The sequence below is a fragment of the Triturus cristatus genome, chromosome 1_2 (genome assembly GCF_964204655.1).
Source record: "Triturus cristatus chromosome 1_2, aTriCri1.1, whole genome shotgun sequence".
In the NCBI taxonomy this organism is placed as follows: Eukaryota; Metazoa; Chordata; class Amphibia; order Caudata; family Salamandridae; genus Triturus; species Triturus cristatus.
In genome coordinates, this window is record NC_140580.1 from 544,769,292 (window position 1) to 544,788,841 (window position 19,550).

General features: G+C 45.8%; 1 protein-coding gene across 1 annotated transcript in view; it reads left to right on the forward strand.

Annotated features, from left to right (window-relative positions):
• RRP12 (ribosomal RNA processing 12 homolog) overlaps positions 1–19,550 on the forward strand; it is a 362,034-nt gene that overhangs the window by 276,944 nt on the left and 65,540 nt on the right. The window contains exons 26-28 of the mRNA XM_085606394.1: positions 1,936–2,027; positions 10,489–10,644; positions 14,872–15,035. Of these exons, the coding sequence (XP_085462520.1) occupies positions 1,936–2,027; positions 10,489–10,644; positions 14,872–15,035 (412 nt within the window). The remainder of the gene's footprint in view (positions 1–1,935; positions 2,028–10,488; positions 10,645–14,871; positions 15,036–19,550) is intronic.

Here is a 19,550-nt window from a genome sequence, read left to right on the forward strand (position 1 = left end):
GAGGTTGGGGGCTTTTGGCTGTGCCTCTGCCCTTGTTTCTGATGGGGGTTGTCATACTCTGTGATGGGGATGTCTTCGAGTTTTGTCGTTCCCTGTGTGTTCCCGACTGGTTCCCCTTCCTTGTCTTTGGTTGGGATTGTAGTCCTGTTGCATGTTCTTGTGACATTTTTACAAATGTCCCTGGTCTGTGGGGAGGGGGGCTGTCTCTGTACTCGCAGGGTTGCTGCTCGGTCCTTTATTCATTCCCTGCCTTTGGGTACTGCAGTGCCGGGCACTGCTCTTTATGGTGTTGTTCCTCACCATGCCCTTTTGACTCTTTCGCACACTGTTCCTATACTCTCACAGTTTTGTCTGCTAGCTCCGCGTTGTGGCACGGAAAAGTTCTCAGAAGAAAACTTACATAGGCGCGCCGGGGTGGGACTTATGTGACCTCGCTGATGTCATGTGCGCAGACGAGGCCTGGGCGGAGTCACGTGATGCCGTCCCTCCAGTGTCACGCCTGGGGATAATTCTACGTGAAGGAATCTGCGGCTAGAATCGGCTCTACCAGATACATCGTTACCAAAGGTAAGTAACTCGTACTTTAATTACCATGTACCCTACCTTGTGGGTTACAAGACCTACACATGGGTGACTTATTCATATTTAAAGGGAAGGCTTTTACCTGTCAAAAGGGGGTTTGTTTAATAGGCTGCAGTGCGTGTTTAACACTGTTAGTCATTCTACTGTGGTAGGTCTGAAGCCATGTTTGTGCTGCTACTATAGTGGATGGTAAAGTAGGTGCTGCAGTCTACTAGTGGCATTTATCTTCCAGGCCTTTGGGTACCCTTTGTACCATATATTAGGAACTTTTTGGCAAGTTAAATATACCAATTAGGGGTATGCCGATTTGACCATCTCTGAAAGGAGAACATGGGCACTTCACTACTGGTTAGCAGGGGTAAAGCGCACAGAGTTCTAAAGCCAGCAAAAATATTGCGTCTAGCAAAAGCCGAAAAGTCCGGAGTGACCAAGGTATTTTTCTACAGGCTTCCTTTTACACTCACTATAAAATATTGTATTTTTTCCACAGCTGCTTTGCATTTTAAAGATGCAATGCTTCATTTTTGGCATCTATGCCGTAGAGTAGCATTTAGTTGTGACATCTATATTATATTTACTACAGCGTGAATCTCTAGGTGCCTACCTAGGTGTCTGTCAGAGGCTTTCCGACTATAATTGCTTGAGGTTTTTCCCCCCAGTTAGGAGACCTAGAAAACGCAGGTCCTCAATCTTTCTAAAGACATGATGTATGGAGAGTCTTTTGCTTTGGGGGGAGGGATGTTTCCACTTTTAAGGAGGATTGAATGGTGAAAGTGCCTTTCTCCTTTGCAAGCAGATTTGAATGGGAGGGTGTGAGGTTTTACAAGGATAGCTAAAACATAGGGCACCTGGGGGACATAGTGGGAGGGAGATTTTTTTGTGGAGGTCGAGGCAGGGAGTGCTGGCCTAAACCAAGGTTTTCGAAGTTGATTTTGGCATTCACTCCAAGCCAGTACCAATTGGCTGAGGGTACCAGCCTCACCGTGTGGGTAGATATATTTCCAATACTAAGTGACCTTTGCATTCATGGCTGACTTGTCACAGTGTTGCATGGATTGTAGGCATAGCAAACTGAGGTTTGCCTTACTTCTCTTATGCTTTTTATTACATGGTGTTCTCATCCTCTCTTTTGAGATCTTTGGAGATTAGGGAGATCTTATTCTGAGGGACATAGAGCTTTTATGTAGGTCTAAAAATCATTTCTATGTGCATGGATGCTTTTAATGTGGTCGTGGCTTATTCAGAAGCGGCATATTGAGCACATTTTCTGATCAATGCGAAGCTACACTTTTCAGCAACTACATTGTAACTTGCCATTTCTCTAAGTCTATTTTCTCCTTTTTCACTCCATAGATGGAAGCAATAGGAAACATTAAGGACGACGTGAGGAGACACTTCCGTGTAAAACTGAAGAATGTATTCACCAAATTCATTCGCAAGTTTGGGTGAGCATGAATGTGTACTCTATCAAGCTAGAGCCTGATCAAAGTGTTGCTCCATGCATGCCTCTGCAGTAAATATTACGCATGTGACACTTCCTTTGGACCATTTTAAGATTAAAGATCATCGTTGAAACATGTCTGATAAATTGTTAGGCTTTCTGCATCTGTTTGTTGGATGGTCCTTAGACAACCATTGGAGAGCAGTCCTCCATCTCATATGGTTATACTATTTCTTAGTCACTATTTTTATTGTTTGCTTACTTAGTGTAAAACATAAGGCTATATTGAAACCAGTCTTATATTTTTTCTTTTGCTGCCTGCTTAGCCAGAGAAGCACTTCTCTTCATAAAAAGCTGTTTTAAGTTTCCTTTGCTCACATGTTTTGGCTTTAACATGAATTCAGTTGACAATGGCTAGAGTGTTTTTTGGTGTACAGCCCCAGCCCACTGCAATATATTTGAAGGGTCAGTGCGAACAGCCCATAGTCATAACGTATAAATCTGATAGACACATCTAGCCGCAGATTCCTTACCTTAAAATACCCCAGGTGTTAGGCTGGATCCAGAAGGCTTTTGCTCAAGCATTACCCTTGCACTCCTGTAGGTGGTGTCGGTCGGCTCTGTGTGACGTCGCGGTAGCCCGCTCCAGAAATGTGTGCGTCACCTATATAGGCACCACCTCGGCGCACTGACGTCCATTCTTTTCTTTACGCGCCAGATAGAGCAGATCTGCGAAGCGAGCTACCCTCTGTCCCTTTTTGCAGGCTTTTTTTGACATATTTGTAGACTATTTTGGTGAGTAGGTTTTTTCCTTAATGTCAGAAGACTTCTGGATTCAAACTGTGCATTGCCTGCCATTGCGCCATGTCGGTGGTGGATCCACACTTAATTTGTCTCATGGTGCCTGGAGCGCAGCCACAACTCGAAGTTGTGCTCCGACTGCCAAGCCATGGTTCCGAAGGCTCTGAGGGAGCGGTCCCTATAGCTATTTGCCGGCCAGCATTCTTCTCCATGCCACTTGCCCAGTAGATCTTGTTCCCGGTCGAGAGGAAGGTCCAGGCACTGCTTGGGGAATCCTAAGTCTTTGTCCATCCACTCGAAGGGGTCATGTCGGTCAGGTAAGAGGCATGAGAAACGCAAGAAGTCGAAGCTTGCTTGTGTTTTTCCCCGTGCGTTGGCACTCTAAGAAGGAGCCTTGATGTTCTAGGCCTCGTTGAGCGGAACCTGCACCTGTGTCCACTCCGCTCTTTCCTGCCTTTCCAGGAGCAGGAGCGACCATCGACCAGAATTCTGCCGTGCTAAGTGCCTCATGTTTGGGCGACCTAACCCTCCAGGTATGCCTATGGGCCGGGAGGCTCAGAGGGGGCTCCATCAGGTTCTGCTCAGGCCTCAGCACTGATGGATCCCAATGGATCCGGTAGTGGATCCAGATCGGTGTCGGTCGTACACCTGCCACCTTCCTCTGTTCCAGCCCCCGCACCAAGACTCCCAACACCAAATGCGCCCCCCCAGACGGCACAAGCTCCATTTTTATCCCTGACAACACAGAGCTAAATCGGTGCCTACCAGTGCCGATTCCGGCACCAGTGGCACCTTTGGGTCCTAGGTCAGTTCCTCCACCTCATTTTGAGGGGCTAGGAATGGAGGAATATTGGGAGGGGTAGCTGTACCCTTTACAAGGCCAGCCTGTTCACCAAATGGACTTGTACGAGGAATTGGGTGAGGCCAGTGGACTGGATGCCACCCCAGATTCTGGCCTGCTTTCTCCTTGTTACCTTCCACTCTCCGGAACATAGAATCCAAGAGGCTAGATAGTTGGGGCAAGAAGATTTGTCTTTGCCAGCTTTGCATTACGGTCAGTGAACAATGCATGCCTATTGGGCCATTATGCCCACTCCTTGTTGGAAACAGTTGCACAGGTGCTGCCACAGGTCTCAGACGAGACCTGGGGTTTTCTCTCCCAAGCGATATGAGGCGAGAGAGATGCAGCCAAGTTCACCATTTGTTGTGCGCTTGACACCACTGACTCGCTGGACAAAGCAATGTCATAAATGGTGGCCGTTCCACACCACACCTGGCTGAGAGCTCCAGGCTTTTCTGGGGGTTTCCATGCTTCCCTTGTGGACATGCAACCCTGTCTTCGAAGACTAGGCAGACATGGCCCTGGAGTGCCTTCAGGAGTCACGGGCTACCTCCAAGTCCTTAGGCTTCTCAGTGACCACCTGTCCCCTGTCTGCTTTTTATCCCTTTTTTGGCCATGCAAGGGGCTTTCAACCGCGCCAGCCCTATCCCAGCCACAAAACTGTGCTAGTTCAGCAACCTCTGCAAGGCTGTGGGAGTGGCTCCTTTCAACCCAGTGTGCTAGGTGGTTAGAGGTAGTCATACCACTCCTCCCACTGCAGCCCCTAAACCTTCCTAGTCCGGCCATTCATGATCATGGGCGTCTGGTTGGTGGCAGGATCAGCCTTCACCTCCATAACAGGCAAAATGTCTCATCGGACAAGTGGGTTCTTCAGATAGTCCGAAAGGGCTACTCCCTACCTTTCAAGACTACTCCTCCCTCCGTGCCTCCGATTTACGACTGGCTGATACAGGACCACCTGAACTTGCTTTAGGAGGAAGTCAGGACGCTCTTGGCCAAGGGAGCCATTGAGAGGGATCCGGTGCCAGAAGTAGGCTGTGGTTTCTATTCCCGCTACTTTCTGGGCCTGAAAAAGGACAAGAGCCTTCGTCCTGTTATAGATCTGTTAACCCTCAACTACTTCCTCAAAAGGGAAAAGTTTAAAATGCTCACCCTGACTATTTTCACATTCCTGTCCTGCCTGCCCATCGGTGTTACCTGCAGTTCACTGTAGTACACAAGCACTTTTAGTTCACAGTGCTCCCCTTTGGTCTTACCAGCGCCCCACGTGTGTTCTCCAAGGTGATGGCGGTGGTTGCAGCTCATCTATGCCGATCGGGGGGAGACTTCCCCTATCTTGACGACTGGCTGTTGAAAGCTAGCTTGCCCCAGGTTGTAGTCTCCCACCTCCAGACAACGGCAAACCTCCTGGTTTACTTTCACCCTGCTGAAGTCCCACCTGACTTTCTCTCAGAAGCTCCATTTCTTCTGAGCTGTTCTGGACATGGTGCAATATAGGGCCAGTCCTACTGAACCACAAATCCAGTGTACTCAGGCTATGATACCGATGTTTCAGCTTCTATCCTGAATTTCAGTGAGACTGACTCTGAGGCTGCTGGGTCTCAGCCTCCTGCTTCCTTCTTGTGACACATGCCCGTTGGCGTGTGTGCGCTCTGCAGTGGGACCTGAAGTTCCAGTGGGTACATCATTAGGAGAATCTCTCCAACATTGTCCAGATTTGAGGGAACTGCAAAGGACATGCAATGGTAGCTGACCTTCCGTGATTGGGTCAACGGCAGACCCCTCTCCCTTCCCCAACCAGATCTGGCAGTACTGACTGATGAGTCAATCCTTGGTTGGGACAGTCATCTAAGAGAGGTGAAGAACAGAGGACTCTGGTCTCTGGTGGAATCCGGACTGGATATCAACTTGCTGGAGCTCTAATCGCTTCTCTTGACCTTGAAAGCATTCCTTCCCTCCTTCCATCAAGGGGTAACTGGTTCAGGTGTTCATAGACAACACCACCGCCATGTGGTGCTGCACTAAACATAGCTGGGTGGAGTCGTGGACCCTTTGTCAAGAGACCCTGTGTCTCTGGACATGGCTGCAAAAACAGGGTTGATCGGTGGTGATTCAGCACCTGGCAGGTTCCTTGAACGCCGGGCGGACAACATCAGCCATCGATGCCTAGCAGATTACAAATGATATCTCCATCTCGATGTGGCGCAAGGTCTCTCTCAGCGGTCGGGAGAGCTGTGGTTAGATCTGTTCACCTCTGCCGAGAACGCGCAATGTCAGAAGTTTTGTGCGTTGAAGTTTCCAAGGCGACTGCCATTTGGAGACTCTTTTCATCTTGAGTGGACCTCAGGCCTGCTATATGCCTTTCTGCCCATACAACTCCTTCCCAGAGTGCTCAAGAATGTCAGGAGCGACCGGGCCCAAGTCATTGTTGTGGCTCCGAACTGGGCACAGAGAGTCTGGTATCCTATGCTTCTCCAATTGAGCATCCATCCTCTGATCAGGCTTCCCCTTTGGAGGATCATGTGTTGCAGCAGCAGGGGAGGGTCCTAGACCTGAACGTGTCAAATCTACGCCTTCTTGATTGGAGATTGAGCGGCTGCAGTTGATAGCATTCGACCTTCCTCCCAAAGTCAGTAATGTTATTTTGGCAGCCAAGCGTCCCTCTACCAAGACCGTATACGCCTGCTGGTGGAACAAATTTGTGAAAGATTGGTCTGTACAATCTATTGATCCTCTTTCTTCTCTTCTTTCTCTTCTCTTCTTTCTCAAGTCTTATTTTTTTTTTTTTACCCTTGACCAGCAGGGCTCTGCTCTGGGCACTCTTAAAGAGTACCTTCTGGCCTTATCTGCCTTCTTGAGGCTTCTAGACCAACCTTCTTTATTTAAATCCCCTATTGTAAATAGATTTCTTTAGGGGCTTGTACTATGTTCCCACCTTCCCCTTTCATTATGCCTCCGTGGGACCTTAATTTAGTTCTCACCTTCCCGATGTGTGCTCCGTTCGAACCTCTGCACAATTGCATCCTCCGGCTGCTTACTATGAAAACAGCCTTTTTAGTGGCAATAACTTGTGCCAGGAGAGTGAGCGAGCTGCAGGCTTTGTCATCCAAGCCTCCTTACTTGACCATCTTCCCTGATAAGTTGGTGCTTTGCACTAGAGCCTCTTTCTTACCGAAAGTGGTAACATCATTCCACGTGGGTCAATCAGTCACCTTGCTCACTTTCTAAGCTCCTCCGCACACCTCTAAAAAGGAGGAACGATTTCCCCGCCTGGACCCAAAAAGAGCGTTGTCATTTTACCTTGACCGCACTATAGAGTTCCTGGTGGACGACCAACTCTTCGTGGTGTATGTTGGATCAAAGAAAGGTTGTGCGGTGCAAAAGAGGACCATCTCGCAATGGGTCATACTCTGCATCAAAATGTTCAACGCTCAGGCCAAGCAACAGCCTCCTGCAGGCTTAAGCGCACATTCCACCAGGCTAAGACTGCAACCACAACATTGCAAAGTGGTGTTCCAGTCCCTGACATTAGTCGGGCAGCATCATGGGGTTGTATGACGGAACAACAAAGGGGAATATGTTTTTAGCACGCATTTTTTTCCCATTATTTTCTTTGAACGCATGTTTTGTACAACGTATGTCTTTACCACGTATTGGGTGTGCATGTATGTATGTATATATATATGTGTATATATATATATATATATATTCACTGAAAAAACCATAGGTTTCACACATGTTATAGTTAGCGGAAATTTTACTGATAAAAAACCAATGAAATTGCCCCGTTATAGTTAGTGCTGGCAACTATAACTCACGCGACCGCAATCCTCTGCTGATGCTAATACTGTATTTAGACACTTATTTGCCCATGTCTTCTTCCATACATTTTTAGCTATACATATATTACAAATATTTTTTTTTCATAAAGACACATATGTCATCAGCAGAAGATTGCGGTCGCGTGAGTTATAGTTGCCAGCACTAACTATAACGGGGCAATTTCATTGGTTTTTTATCAGTAAAATTTCCGCTAACTATAACATGTGTGAAACCTATGGTTTTTTCAGTGAATTTGCAAGGTTTTTTAAATGCTAATTCCTAACTATAACGTGTGTGAAACCTATGGTTTTTTCAGTGAATTTGTACGGTTTTTTAAATGCTAAGTGACTTTACGCCATTCGTGGCGTGCGCGCCCACTTAACGCAGTTAGTGCCGTGCCCACGTTACGCTAGATGGGCCATGTACGCACGATGCGCTTCGCGCACCGTGCGCACATGGAGGACATATTATGCGCTTCCTTGTGATAGGTAATCTGTTGAAATTTTTGGGGAAATTTCTGTGCTCTGATAAGCCATGCACAAATGGTGGCCGTCGGCCACCATTTGCACAAGGGGTGGAGAAAGTGTGGATAGTGTTTTTTTTATTTTTATTTTTTTACCGTACGCTTACGGTAAGCGTACGGTAAGCGTACCCCGCGAAATTGCCGAAAAAAAAATGCCATTTTTGCTCTTGGGGGATGTTTGGGGACTCCCTCAACATGACTATGTGAGAGGGAGTTGTCAAAACATCCCCGTAACATGTTTTTGGCCATCATGTTTGATACATAACACTCAGTGCGGTAGACAAAATGGCGGACGCCGCTTCCTGGTTTCTGCCGATTCGAATGTTTACTAAGATCTAAGAGCCAATCAGAATCGCGCTCGCGCACGCCACCGTACGCTTACCGTAAGCGTACGGTAAGCGTACCGTAAGCGGGCTCAGATATATATATTGATTTAAAGGCTATTTTCTCAGAATCTACTGAACAGATTTACACCAAACCTACAAAAGGCACTTCCTTGACCTAGGGACTACCTCTCTGCCAAATTTCTAGTAATTCTGTTCAGCCGTTCGGGCTGTAGCTCGTTCTAAAGGTCCTATGGAAAAATGCATGGGAAAAACGCGTTTTGGGACCCCCCTTTTATCTCAGCCCCCGCTTGACGAATCCCCCCGAGACTTTCAGGGTAGGAGCGTAGCGCCCCACCTATTTTGAGAAATTCGCGAGGATTCGTCGACCGGCGCCAAAGTTATTCAAAATAGAATGTTGAGGTTTTCCTATGGAAACGTGGTCCTAACTATAACTACCTACTGGCGACCGCCAGTAGGTTTTATATATATATATATATATATATATATATATATATATAATGTATTTGTGTGGGGAGAACCCCAAAACCTCCACATTTACCTTGAAGTCATACATTGTTAAAGCATATGCATTCTAAAAACATGCGTGGTAAAAAATGTGTGTTAAAGGCACAACGTGGTAAAAACCTTGTTGTAAAGGCTGTTTCCCCATTATGGGCTGCACTTCACATGTTTGCTAAGTGCTACTGCCTAGACAGTCACGTCCGCAGCAAAGGCCTGTTTGGCCACTCTGTCCTGCAAGACTGCCTGGTCTAAACTTGTTCACAGTCCCTCTTCTGATGATGGTATTGCTGGAGTATCTATTCTAAGGGGATGTATGACTGAAATATGAAAGCCTTTACAACGAAAGCTTCTACAACGTATGCGGAAGGACGATATACCATTACAACGTTTGTTTATTTAACAAAAGCCATTATCAGGCCGCACATAGGCTATCATGAATTCCACTGTAATCACGAATGCAGATATTACTTATAGTTTTCCTAGGCATATTTCAAAACACCAATTCTAATTAATCCTGGTAGTCCTATGTTTTTGTTTACCATATCTTTTCTGCGCTTCCAGTTTGTAAGTGGCTGTCATTGTTTCTTCTTTTCTTCGTCCGTTATTAATCTGGAGGCCCCCAAGTCCTCATGCCGATATCCAATTACGCCCTCCTCAATTCATTTTACAATGTTTCTGTTTGCGGGCATCAAACAAGTGGGAGCGTGGTTTACAAATCTGCTACCACACACCTCTACAGCCCAGCTGAGTCTCCCACCCGGCCAGCACTCTTTAGAGGTAATTCCCCTACACTCTGCAGTACCTGAGGCTATAAACAGCTACTTCACTCTCTCACCCTTTCATCTCTCTCCCTATAGTGTGATGTTGTGGTGAAGTCAGGAGCTGTACACTACAACGATTCATTTCATTGTAGTGGCATGGGTAGTAATGCCATTCGTTGTTAAAACTGGTGTTATAATGGCACCGTCATACTTACTGATTCGTTGTAAAGACTTCTCGTTCTTAAGCCTTCATAGTAATGGTTATTTCCCATTCTAAGGTAAGGAGTCTGCGTCTAGATATCTCTATCAGATGGACAAGTTACTTACCTTCGGTAACGCCTTATCTGGTAGAGACATAATCTAGCCTCAGATTCCTTACTGACCAACCCATCCTCCCCGCACTACAGACAGATGTTTAATGGTTAGGGCCCTAGTTGTTCTAAACACACCTGTCAGTGCACTTTATGGCTCTGCTCCTGGTGTGGAAAGTCGTGAAATGTAACTGATGTCAGTGCTCCAAGGTGATGCAGACATCACTTCCAGCGTGGACAAAGGTGATGTCATGCGGAGCCGACGGCGCTCAAGGATATTGCTCGGGCAAAAGTCTTACAGATCTAGCCTGACGCCTGGGATTTTCTAAGGTAAGGAATCAGCCGCTGGATTATGGCTCTATCGGCTAGATTATGTTTCTACTGGATAAGGTGTTAACGAAGGTAAGTAACTTGTCCATCTGGCACTCTGTGTTAAGTTCCGCTATAACATACTGCCACAAAGTGGTTTGTTTTGGCAGACATGATCTGAAGGTTATAAAGCATTATTTGCTAGAAAATAATAGTTTACTGACCTTTTTAAAATGCTTACTTCTCCAGCTTCGATCTGGTGAAGAGTATGCTGCCGGAAGAATACCACAAGGTACTGGTTAATATCAGAAAGGCAGAAGCTAAGAGCAGAAAACTGAGAGCCTTGAAAGATGCAGCATCAACAGATGCCAGTGAGGAACCTGCGTCACGACGTAAAGGAGACAGGTAAGTCTGGTACTATTTACAGTGCAAATGATCTTAATTAAGAACTGTCATTGTAAGTGAATCTCACTGTATCCAGTTTATAATTTGTAAGCAGTCTTTAATTGTGACCAGGTTTCATACTACAATTTAGAATTTGTCTATACCCTCGTATGTCAGTAATCAGAGTTGGTGCTCCCTTCAGCAGATATGAAGCTTCACTTATTTGTGCTTGCGGTATTGCCAGCACACCTAACCCTCCTTCCATTACAGAATTTCTCACTAAAACTTCTCACAATAATTTGACTTCAGCTTTCCAGGAATTTCAGCTGCTTGTTGTTCTGTTGCTGACACATCTGTGCACTGCACATTATACATCACATTGGAGTGACTGCTCTTGTGCCCAGTGAAGAAGATAATCCTTTATTTTGCTATTGGCAACATGGACTACTCCTGTAGACGCAGGTGTTTTTACATGAGAGCTTTCTCAAATCATGTTGCCTTTAATAAGATGCCTGTCGGACCACGCACAAGGACTCTTCACCCTGTGACGCAAATGATGCATTGATATTAATTTGATTGGAGCATGACTGTGGTTCTGCAGCTTGTGAATTTTACTATGAGGAAGCAGCTGGATTTGATCAACACTGGATGTGTGGAGCATAACATAGTCCAGTTGCTTTCATCCGCACTGCTGTGCAGTCACACTCTCTGCCTCTTATTGATGTTGCAAAGGTCAGTAGTAAGAGGGGGAAACCGTTTTTGCTACCTGTAGGAAGCTGGGTTTCTGTTGCAGTAACCCCCCCCCACTTTTTGCCAGATTCCTGATTCACTTTGACTTGATGTGCCCTGGGTCCCTGCCATTCAGGTTCCCAGGGCCTGCGTTCTTTCCCCAAACTGTACCTTGTACCCCCAATTGACACCTCTCTGACCACATGTCATTCCCTTGTAAAAGGTACCATGGGCACTTATTGGGCCACCATCAGAGGAGATATATATATCATGGCACACATCCCTTTGTGCCATGCCTACAGCCCGTGCATAGGTCAGCCACCCCTCTACCTGGGTGCACTATACCAGTGTTGAGGGTACAGGTGCATGAGCCCTTACCCCTACAGTGTCTAGACCAATTCTTAGACATTGTAAATGCAGTAATGCCATTAAGAGTATATGGTGCTGGGAGTTTGTCATTACGAACTCCACAGCACCATAATGGCTTCACTGGGGAGTTTGGTATCAAACGTCTCAGCACATTAAACCCACACTGATACCAGTGTGGGATTTAATTGGGTTCCCTACCTCTGCCTACCCCACCCCTCAGGTGGGGGACAGGAGGTAAAGCCGACTTCAGTGCCCGCCATCTTGCAGATGGTAGGCACTCTCCAATCAGGACTAGGGATTGTGCCCACTCTCCCACGTAGGGTGAGCACACCAAGGGTGTAGTCACCCTAAAGTCAGTAGCACATTGGCTACTGACCTCAAGACCCCTAAGACGCCCCCTAAATACAGTATTTAGGGGGCATCCCTGAACCAAGAAGACTGATTCCTGCAATCTACGAAGAAGAACGAAAGAGGGATGCCCAGCAGAGGAGACTGTAGAGAAGAACTGACTTTGCAACAGACCTACCGGCCTGTCTGCAGTTTCCAGAGATCCTGAACCAAAGTGGCCTTGTCCTGCAGTCAGTGACCTCAAGAACACCTGGGAGGATTGACTGACTTCAACAAAGACCGGATCTCTTGTGAACAGCAGTTCTGTTCAAAAGAAACAGCCGAGAAAAACTCTGAGCCTGCTGAGGACAAAGAAACCAGATGCCTAGAACCACCATTGCACCCGATGCCTGCGGCCCGAAGCCGGGTGTCCCACCGGTCCCAGCGAGGTGCTTCAGAGTCCGAGTTCACCATGGGTTGACCCCTCCAGGAGTCCCCGACAATGCCTCAGCCTCTGCACAGAGACCCCCCTCCCCGTGCCCCAGAGAAGAGAACCCAAGGTGCACCTACGTCCCCGAGCCCTCCAACTTACCTGCCCAGCTGTTGGTTTCTCCTGGAAGACTTACTGGACCGAGCCTGCAGCTAAAAAACAAAACCGGCAATCCCCTTTCAAAACAGGGCACCCGATGCCAAAACAGCACCCACCACCCCTACGCCACTGCAGGTGTACTTTGGGTGCTAACTCTGATCCCCCTTTGCCCCGAGCCCAACACCAGGAGCTTTGCTCCCACAACCTTGTGGCCTGCTTGTGAGCAGCCACCAACTGGAGGCCGCCTATCCCCCATTGGATAACATTGGGCCTCACCACTCTGTACCCGGCCGTCCTACTTCCACTGAGGGTGTTTCAGGAGTGCATCCTTGACACTGGGGCAACCCTGGTTCTAACCCCAGAATACCAACTCCAACAAACTTGTACTTATCTGTAAACCGATAACTCCATTTCTTTCCATAGGATTGCATTGACTGCTTTTCATGAATTGTACATATCTGGGAGCCAAGGGATCGGGCACGGTCCGGCGGTGGAGCGCGTTGATCCGTAGTTACCGTTCAGTCGGGTAGAATAAATCTAGTGAAGAGTGACGGGCGAGTGAAGTGTACGCTGCTTCGGGAAGCTAGTTGGGAATCGGAAAAAAGTGCTGGTGGGGAGGACATGTGATCGAAGTCACGAGTGTGGGGAAGCTGGGCCTGTAACCTGCTGAATGAGGCCAGGGGACGCGGTAGAGAAAGAAAAAGGAAAAAAAGGATGCTATAGCGTAAAATAGACACTGAATGTGAAGGGTTCAAGACTGTATGCAGGCTCATATTTTTTGACCATTAATTTCCAATTTTAACAATTTAAACAATTGCTTAAAAAAAGGGGATAACATTAACCAATATGGTAAAACATTGGAAACATGGTAAGAAAAAATTCTTTTAAAACTATGCACATAATGTAAATGAAATGGTAACATTAATAATTAAGTGAAAGAGGTCATTCTAATTTTCCAGATGAGAGAGAGAAAGGAAAAACAATAAACAGACGCATGTACCTCATATGATTTAGCAGCTAATATACGATAATACAAGAAAAAGAAGGACCGGTTAAGGTACGGGGAGTAGTTAGATAGCACTAAAGGTAAGCTAAGGGGGTTACATCAAGTGTTGTATAAAACAAAAGTCAGCAGGGGCGGAGAAGAACAATGGGAATGGTCATGATGTAGTAGTGACGGGGTTCCACTCATCCAAGGTATTCAAACCCCGGTTGACAGAGTCACAGCGTGTAATCCATCTGACACGCTATGTGAGCGTTGGTACACGTTCACCAAGCATTTCTGCCTTGACTGCCAAGGAAGGGCATTTCGCTTGTCTACTCTTGCAGGTGTTTTTGATTTGCACCATTCCACAAACCCACCTCCTGGGGGGGGTAATGCTTTGCTATCTATTCTAAAAGTGAGGCTTATGTGGTTAGAAGTATCAAGCAGAAGAACGAGTTACTTTCGGTTAAACTCTTTCTGGTGGATAATCTAACCGTAGATTCCTAACCGCCCTCCTACTTCCATGTTCTGTGGCTTGGTCTTCTTTTCTAACTAAAAAAGGTCCCAGTCTAGGAATTTGCACACTGGTATCGACTGATCATTCATAGGCTCTATGTCCGAGGGCAAGGACTGAGACAAGAAAGAAGCTGATGTCGTCGTGCAGGAGTAGCACTTATATGAGGAGCAAAGTTGGGGCAGAGCTGCATCTCATCACCTACTGACACACACAACTAATGTTGAAAAATCTTCCTGATTGAGTCTGGCGATTGGGGATATTCTAAAGGTGATGAATCTTCGGTTAGATAGAATATCCACTAGAAAGAGCTGTACCGAAGGTAAGTAATTTGTTCATTCAGTTCATAGGCAATTGCCAACTCAAGTGAATCAATAATGAGCATTTAGTTGGTGGTCTTGAGTGTCTGCTTTGGACATGCAGGTTAGCTGCTGTATATGAAGATTTCAGTCCTTTGTGGCCTTTAAGATTCTTCATGAGTTGGTATTATGAGCTGTGCAGCATTTGCTATTAGCATTCATTTTGGTGATACTACACTGAACAATACAGCTAGTAAAGGAAGCAAAGTTTAGTTTGATGGTCTTGGACTAACCGGTTTGTTCTAATTAGCTCAAACATGTTCCTCTAGTGCATTGCTTTTAATTTCCTTAAAAATTTGATCGAAAAAACGTCATTGGACATTCAAACAGGTTGTCATAACGACTGATGAGTTCTGTTTTTACTCCTCTGCCCTAGCATTGAAGATATCTTGGCAGACTCTGATTCTGAGGAAGATGATGAAAAGAAGGGGAAGGAGCAGAAAAAACAACACAAATCAAAAAGCCAAGCTTGGCTGAAGGAAGGAGAAGATGATGAACCTTTGAATTTCCTAGATTCGAATGCGGCACAGAGAGTCCTGGGTAAGATGTCTGTGAAGAGGTAGACCCAATCAAATTTTTCCAATAAGGTGCACTTTTAGAATCTTTGTTAATGTACATAGACATACCTAATGAAACTGATGGCAGCTTTGTTTGTAGCATATAAAGACCCCAACACTGGCAGAGTGTAGGATCGCCGTAGTGGATAAGAGGACATTATTGGCAATCAATAGTTCTCGTAAGATTTCTGGATAAGCAGTTTTCGGGATGTTGTCTTTTGCTCTTTTCTTTAATATGTTGATCAGCATGTTTGTGATTTCTCATGTGCCTTGTCTTTGCTTGTATTCTAGTAACCCGACCTTTCTTACAGCCTTTGTATTATTAGTGTGTGCCTAGCTCAGTTTAGAAGCTTAATCAGATTTTGTTTTCATATGATAAGACAGCCATTTCCATTACTCTTTAAAAAATGTACACTTTTTAATACATTGTACACACAAAGGAATCTTGCTGGTCCACACTACACTCTTCTGTTTCCCATGATAGTCCTCTTCTGTGCCTGTACCAGTGGCACAGAGGGGTTTTTATATGTATAACCAACAGAAACATCTAGTAGCCAGCCATACAAAATTACCTATGTGATGGGTATCTTAAGCGTTACTGTGCAAAGAGGCCCCATAGCAGAAATGCATTTCAATATCTTCAATATCGGGTGCAACTCTGGCCTCTTTTACTCCTCCTTATATCCTAAGATTGACCATTTCCCAACATGAAAAAACAAGAAGTCCCCACCATCTTCATCACCAAGCCTCCCCCAATTCAGGAATTATACTGGTTGTTCAGATTGAATCAGTTGCATCCCATATCATCCTTTATCTCCTCAGCCTGTTGCTTCCCTTTCATTCTATCTAAAAGTAGGCTAAATTAGTCATAATTAATAGCCAATCATGTTTTGGCTGCTCAAACTCTATTTTGAACAGTCTTCAAGCAGAATTTAATCTTGTATCTTCATGTAGTCCAAACTTCTGTTGTGCACTCTGGCAGCTAGAAACTTCATCACTGAAATGCTTTGTTGCTGCTGCAAATAATACTGGATGAACTGAGCATTATTTATTTTTATCACTTTATTTTGTACAATTCAGGCTGCCCTTCTTGTGTGACATAATCACTAAATGGGATCTCTTTCAAATTGAGATTACCCATTAGGTCAATGAACCATTAATTTATGTATTTAACAGTTATTTTGAATTAATTCAGAATATAATAATGGCCTGGCTTGTTTGTTGTAGAAATGACTGAAGTCCCATAAGGCCCTGAGGGAGGTCGTAGTTTAAGCCGAAACATAGTATGTTGGTATGAAGAGTGGTGATTTGAAAATTACTTTGCCAACCACAGTAATACATTTTAAGATTGATAATTCGAACAATAGATTTTCTCACCTTCAGAATATTCCCAGGTGCCACACTGGACCCTAGAATATTAATGCAGTAGCTTCAATGTGCCAACAGGTAGTGGCTCCTAAATCTGCGACCCCGGAAGTAACGTAGCGGAGTCTTATAGCAGTGCCACCCCAGTGCACTGATTCCTGTTCCTTTCTTTGTGTCCTTCAACACAGATCCAGAGCTCTGTTCCCAGCTTTGTCAATCTTTCCACAGTTCCAAATTTTGAAACTGTGCGCCATGGAAAGAAGTATGTGCCCCTGGCTCCAAAATGTCAGGATGCAAGCATGCTGTGACTGCGTGAAGCAGATATTGGTCATGGAACCTCCCAACACGGTTTTCTGATTCCTAGTGTTAAGTGTGTCTTGTTGCACCAGAAGGCGGATAGAGAGTAGGATGCAAAGTTATATGTACCAATGCTCAAGAACAGGTTTCATCTGAAGCAGTCCTCTACCCAAAATTGCAATGTTGCTCCCAGCCCAAGCCAGATTGTGGGGCTGCTCTCACACCAAATCCGTGTCCTGCTAAGTCATTGGGTAAGTCTAAATCTTAAACTTGTCACAAGGACTAGAAGGCCCATTCCAAGACTGATCCCAGTGCACCTTGAATTTCCCAGGCCATCTTCCATTGAGCAGCAGATTAGATGCCTTCAAACAGGTTGTGTTGGAAATGTTCATGATGCTAGTAACTCCCTCTAAAGTAATTTTGGGCTGCATATAGCTGCAGGGTGTGAGTGTTTGATTGGTTCTGATGCTCCGTCCATCACCACCCCCTTTTGTACCGCTTTGTTCGCCAGAAGTTGGCAGGGTATGCTCAGACGTGAGTCACTTGCTCACTTTGCCACTGGATTCAAGCAAGCCTGGCTGAAGACGGCTGAAATGCCAGAAACCGGTCCTAGGAAGCTTGTTTCCGGTCCAGGGAAGGCATGGCTTGCCAGTTCGGGCTGGACTGTTCCCATGAGGCACAGGGTCAGACTGATTTGCATATGGCCATGTCTGAACTGGGGTGGCAGAGTGGGCTAAAGAACGGTGATGGATCAAACCCAGATCTGTTGACTGGGTGTGAGTGTTTGATTGGTTCTGATGCTCCGTCCATCACCACCCCCTTTTGTATAGTGGCAGGGTAACCATTCGCACATCTTTTATTTATTTATTTTTTTATTTATTTTTTTAAAGTTTTATATAGCGCGAACTAGACCCGAGAAATCGGGTATCAGAGCACTTTACATGAGTACCAGATTTGTTACAGATGAACACATTCATTTTTGTTAGGCACGGGGAGATGAAGTGATTTGCCCAGAATCACAGTATGTTGAGCTTCGTTGCCGAGATTCGAACCTGGTTCCCCAGGTTCAAAGTCGCCCGCTCGAGCAGTAAGGCTACATCCTCTCCCCAGCAAAGACTGACCCTCCCTGACGTGCTCCACTTCCTTTGCCGCCACCGGTCTTGACTTAAATCCTGATCACAAGGTTCACACCGGTTACTTCCATGCTGGCACTGTTGTCGACTTTGATTGGACAAGTGCTGGATCTGACCCCGATGCTGACAGCGGCCCACTGCAGGCCTATGTCATGCTACTAGATAACCAAGGTGCAACCAACTATACATACTAGAATCTAACCCTCCGTTATGGCACCCGTACCATCAGAGGCTTCTGTTCAGACATGGTGCAAAGCTTCAAAATGTTACCCAAGAGGAGGAGGCGGACAACTTATTTTCCCTCCTTACACCAGTACAGGACTCTATTTGGACCTACAAAACGTTAGGGGCTTACATACCTGTCCAGAAATGGAGTTGAAGCCCTCACCTTGACCTACAACTGCCCACTGAAGAAACAAAATCTAATGTATTGACTGAAATGCTTCAGCCATGGCCAGCCTTTAAAGAACTTCTGTTGCCATTCAGTGAGGCAATAGCGAATACATGGCTGAACAGTTGGACAAAGTCATGCTCACCCTTCCATTTAGTCCTCTGGCCAGGTGACAGACCAGTTTCTAGTGATCCAGCATTCCTCACCAAGCATTTGACTCAGGAAAGCCTTGTAGTGCAAGTGTCAACCAGCAAGGTTAACCCAAATGCTTTCCCTCCTGCATCTCCACAAAGTGAATCCAAGTGTATTGATGCATTCAAAAGGAAGTTATTCTCTACAAGTAGCCAAGTCTTGCGGTCTTTCATTGTGATCTCTTTTGAGCTGCCACAGTCACGCAGTGTGAGACATAGCCATTGAGCTCTTGCTAACCATTCCATTTTACCAGACCATCCAAGATTGGCAGGATGTGGTGAAGGACGTTTTATATGCTGGCCTTCATCACTACAGACTGTGTTGGTCATGTCATGAGCCCCAGCGGAGTCCTTAGGCAGCATGCGTGGAAGCCTGCAACTATACTTTCTCGGGATGTCCTAGCGACTCTGATGAAGATGCCCTTTGACATCTGTAGACTCTTTAGGGAGAAGACTGATTTAACGCTGGAGTTGTTTAAAGCCAGCCATGCCACAGCATGCTTCTTAGGGAGCCTGCCTATTCCAACAAAAATTTAGGAAGCTCAGGGGCTACCCAATGAAACTGACATACACACAATGCCAGACCCTTGCAGCTGGTTCAGCAGCCTACTCAAGCCTTTCATGGCCCCAGGGGACACGATAGCAGCTAAAGTACTTCACACCAACAAGGTAAGCAATCTCCCTTAAATTACGGTGTGTCGACCAGGCAGAAGCCAACAGGATCCCACTTTTCCTCTCTTCCTAGAAATGCATCCCCTTCAAATGTTTGTGATCTAGTGTAGAGACCATCACCTTCAAACCCGTACAGGCTACGTTATCAGATGTCATTGTTTGTTTGTTCTGTCGTTCATTGAGCAAGACTATGCCAAGTGCACAGTTAAAGGTTACATGTGGGTGTTTTTCGACAATTTATGTATACCGGACCAGCCTTCTTGATGTGATGCATTTTCTTTAAAGGCTTTATGCATGATTCTTTTGAAAATCGTTGTCAGGCCTGTAATGGGATCTTAATTTGGTCCTCACATTTCTCATGGCAATGCCTTTCAAAACTATGAATACATTTGTACTTTGTGGCTCTAGACAATGTTATTGCTATCAGTTCTGCACAACTTGTCAATGAA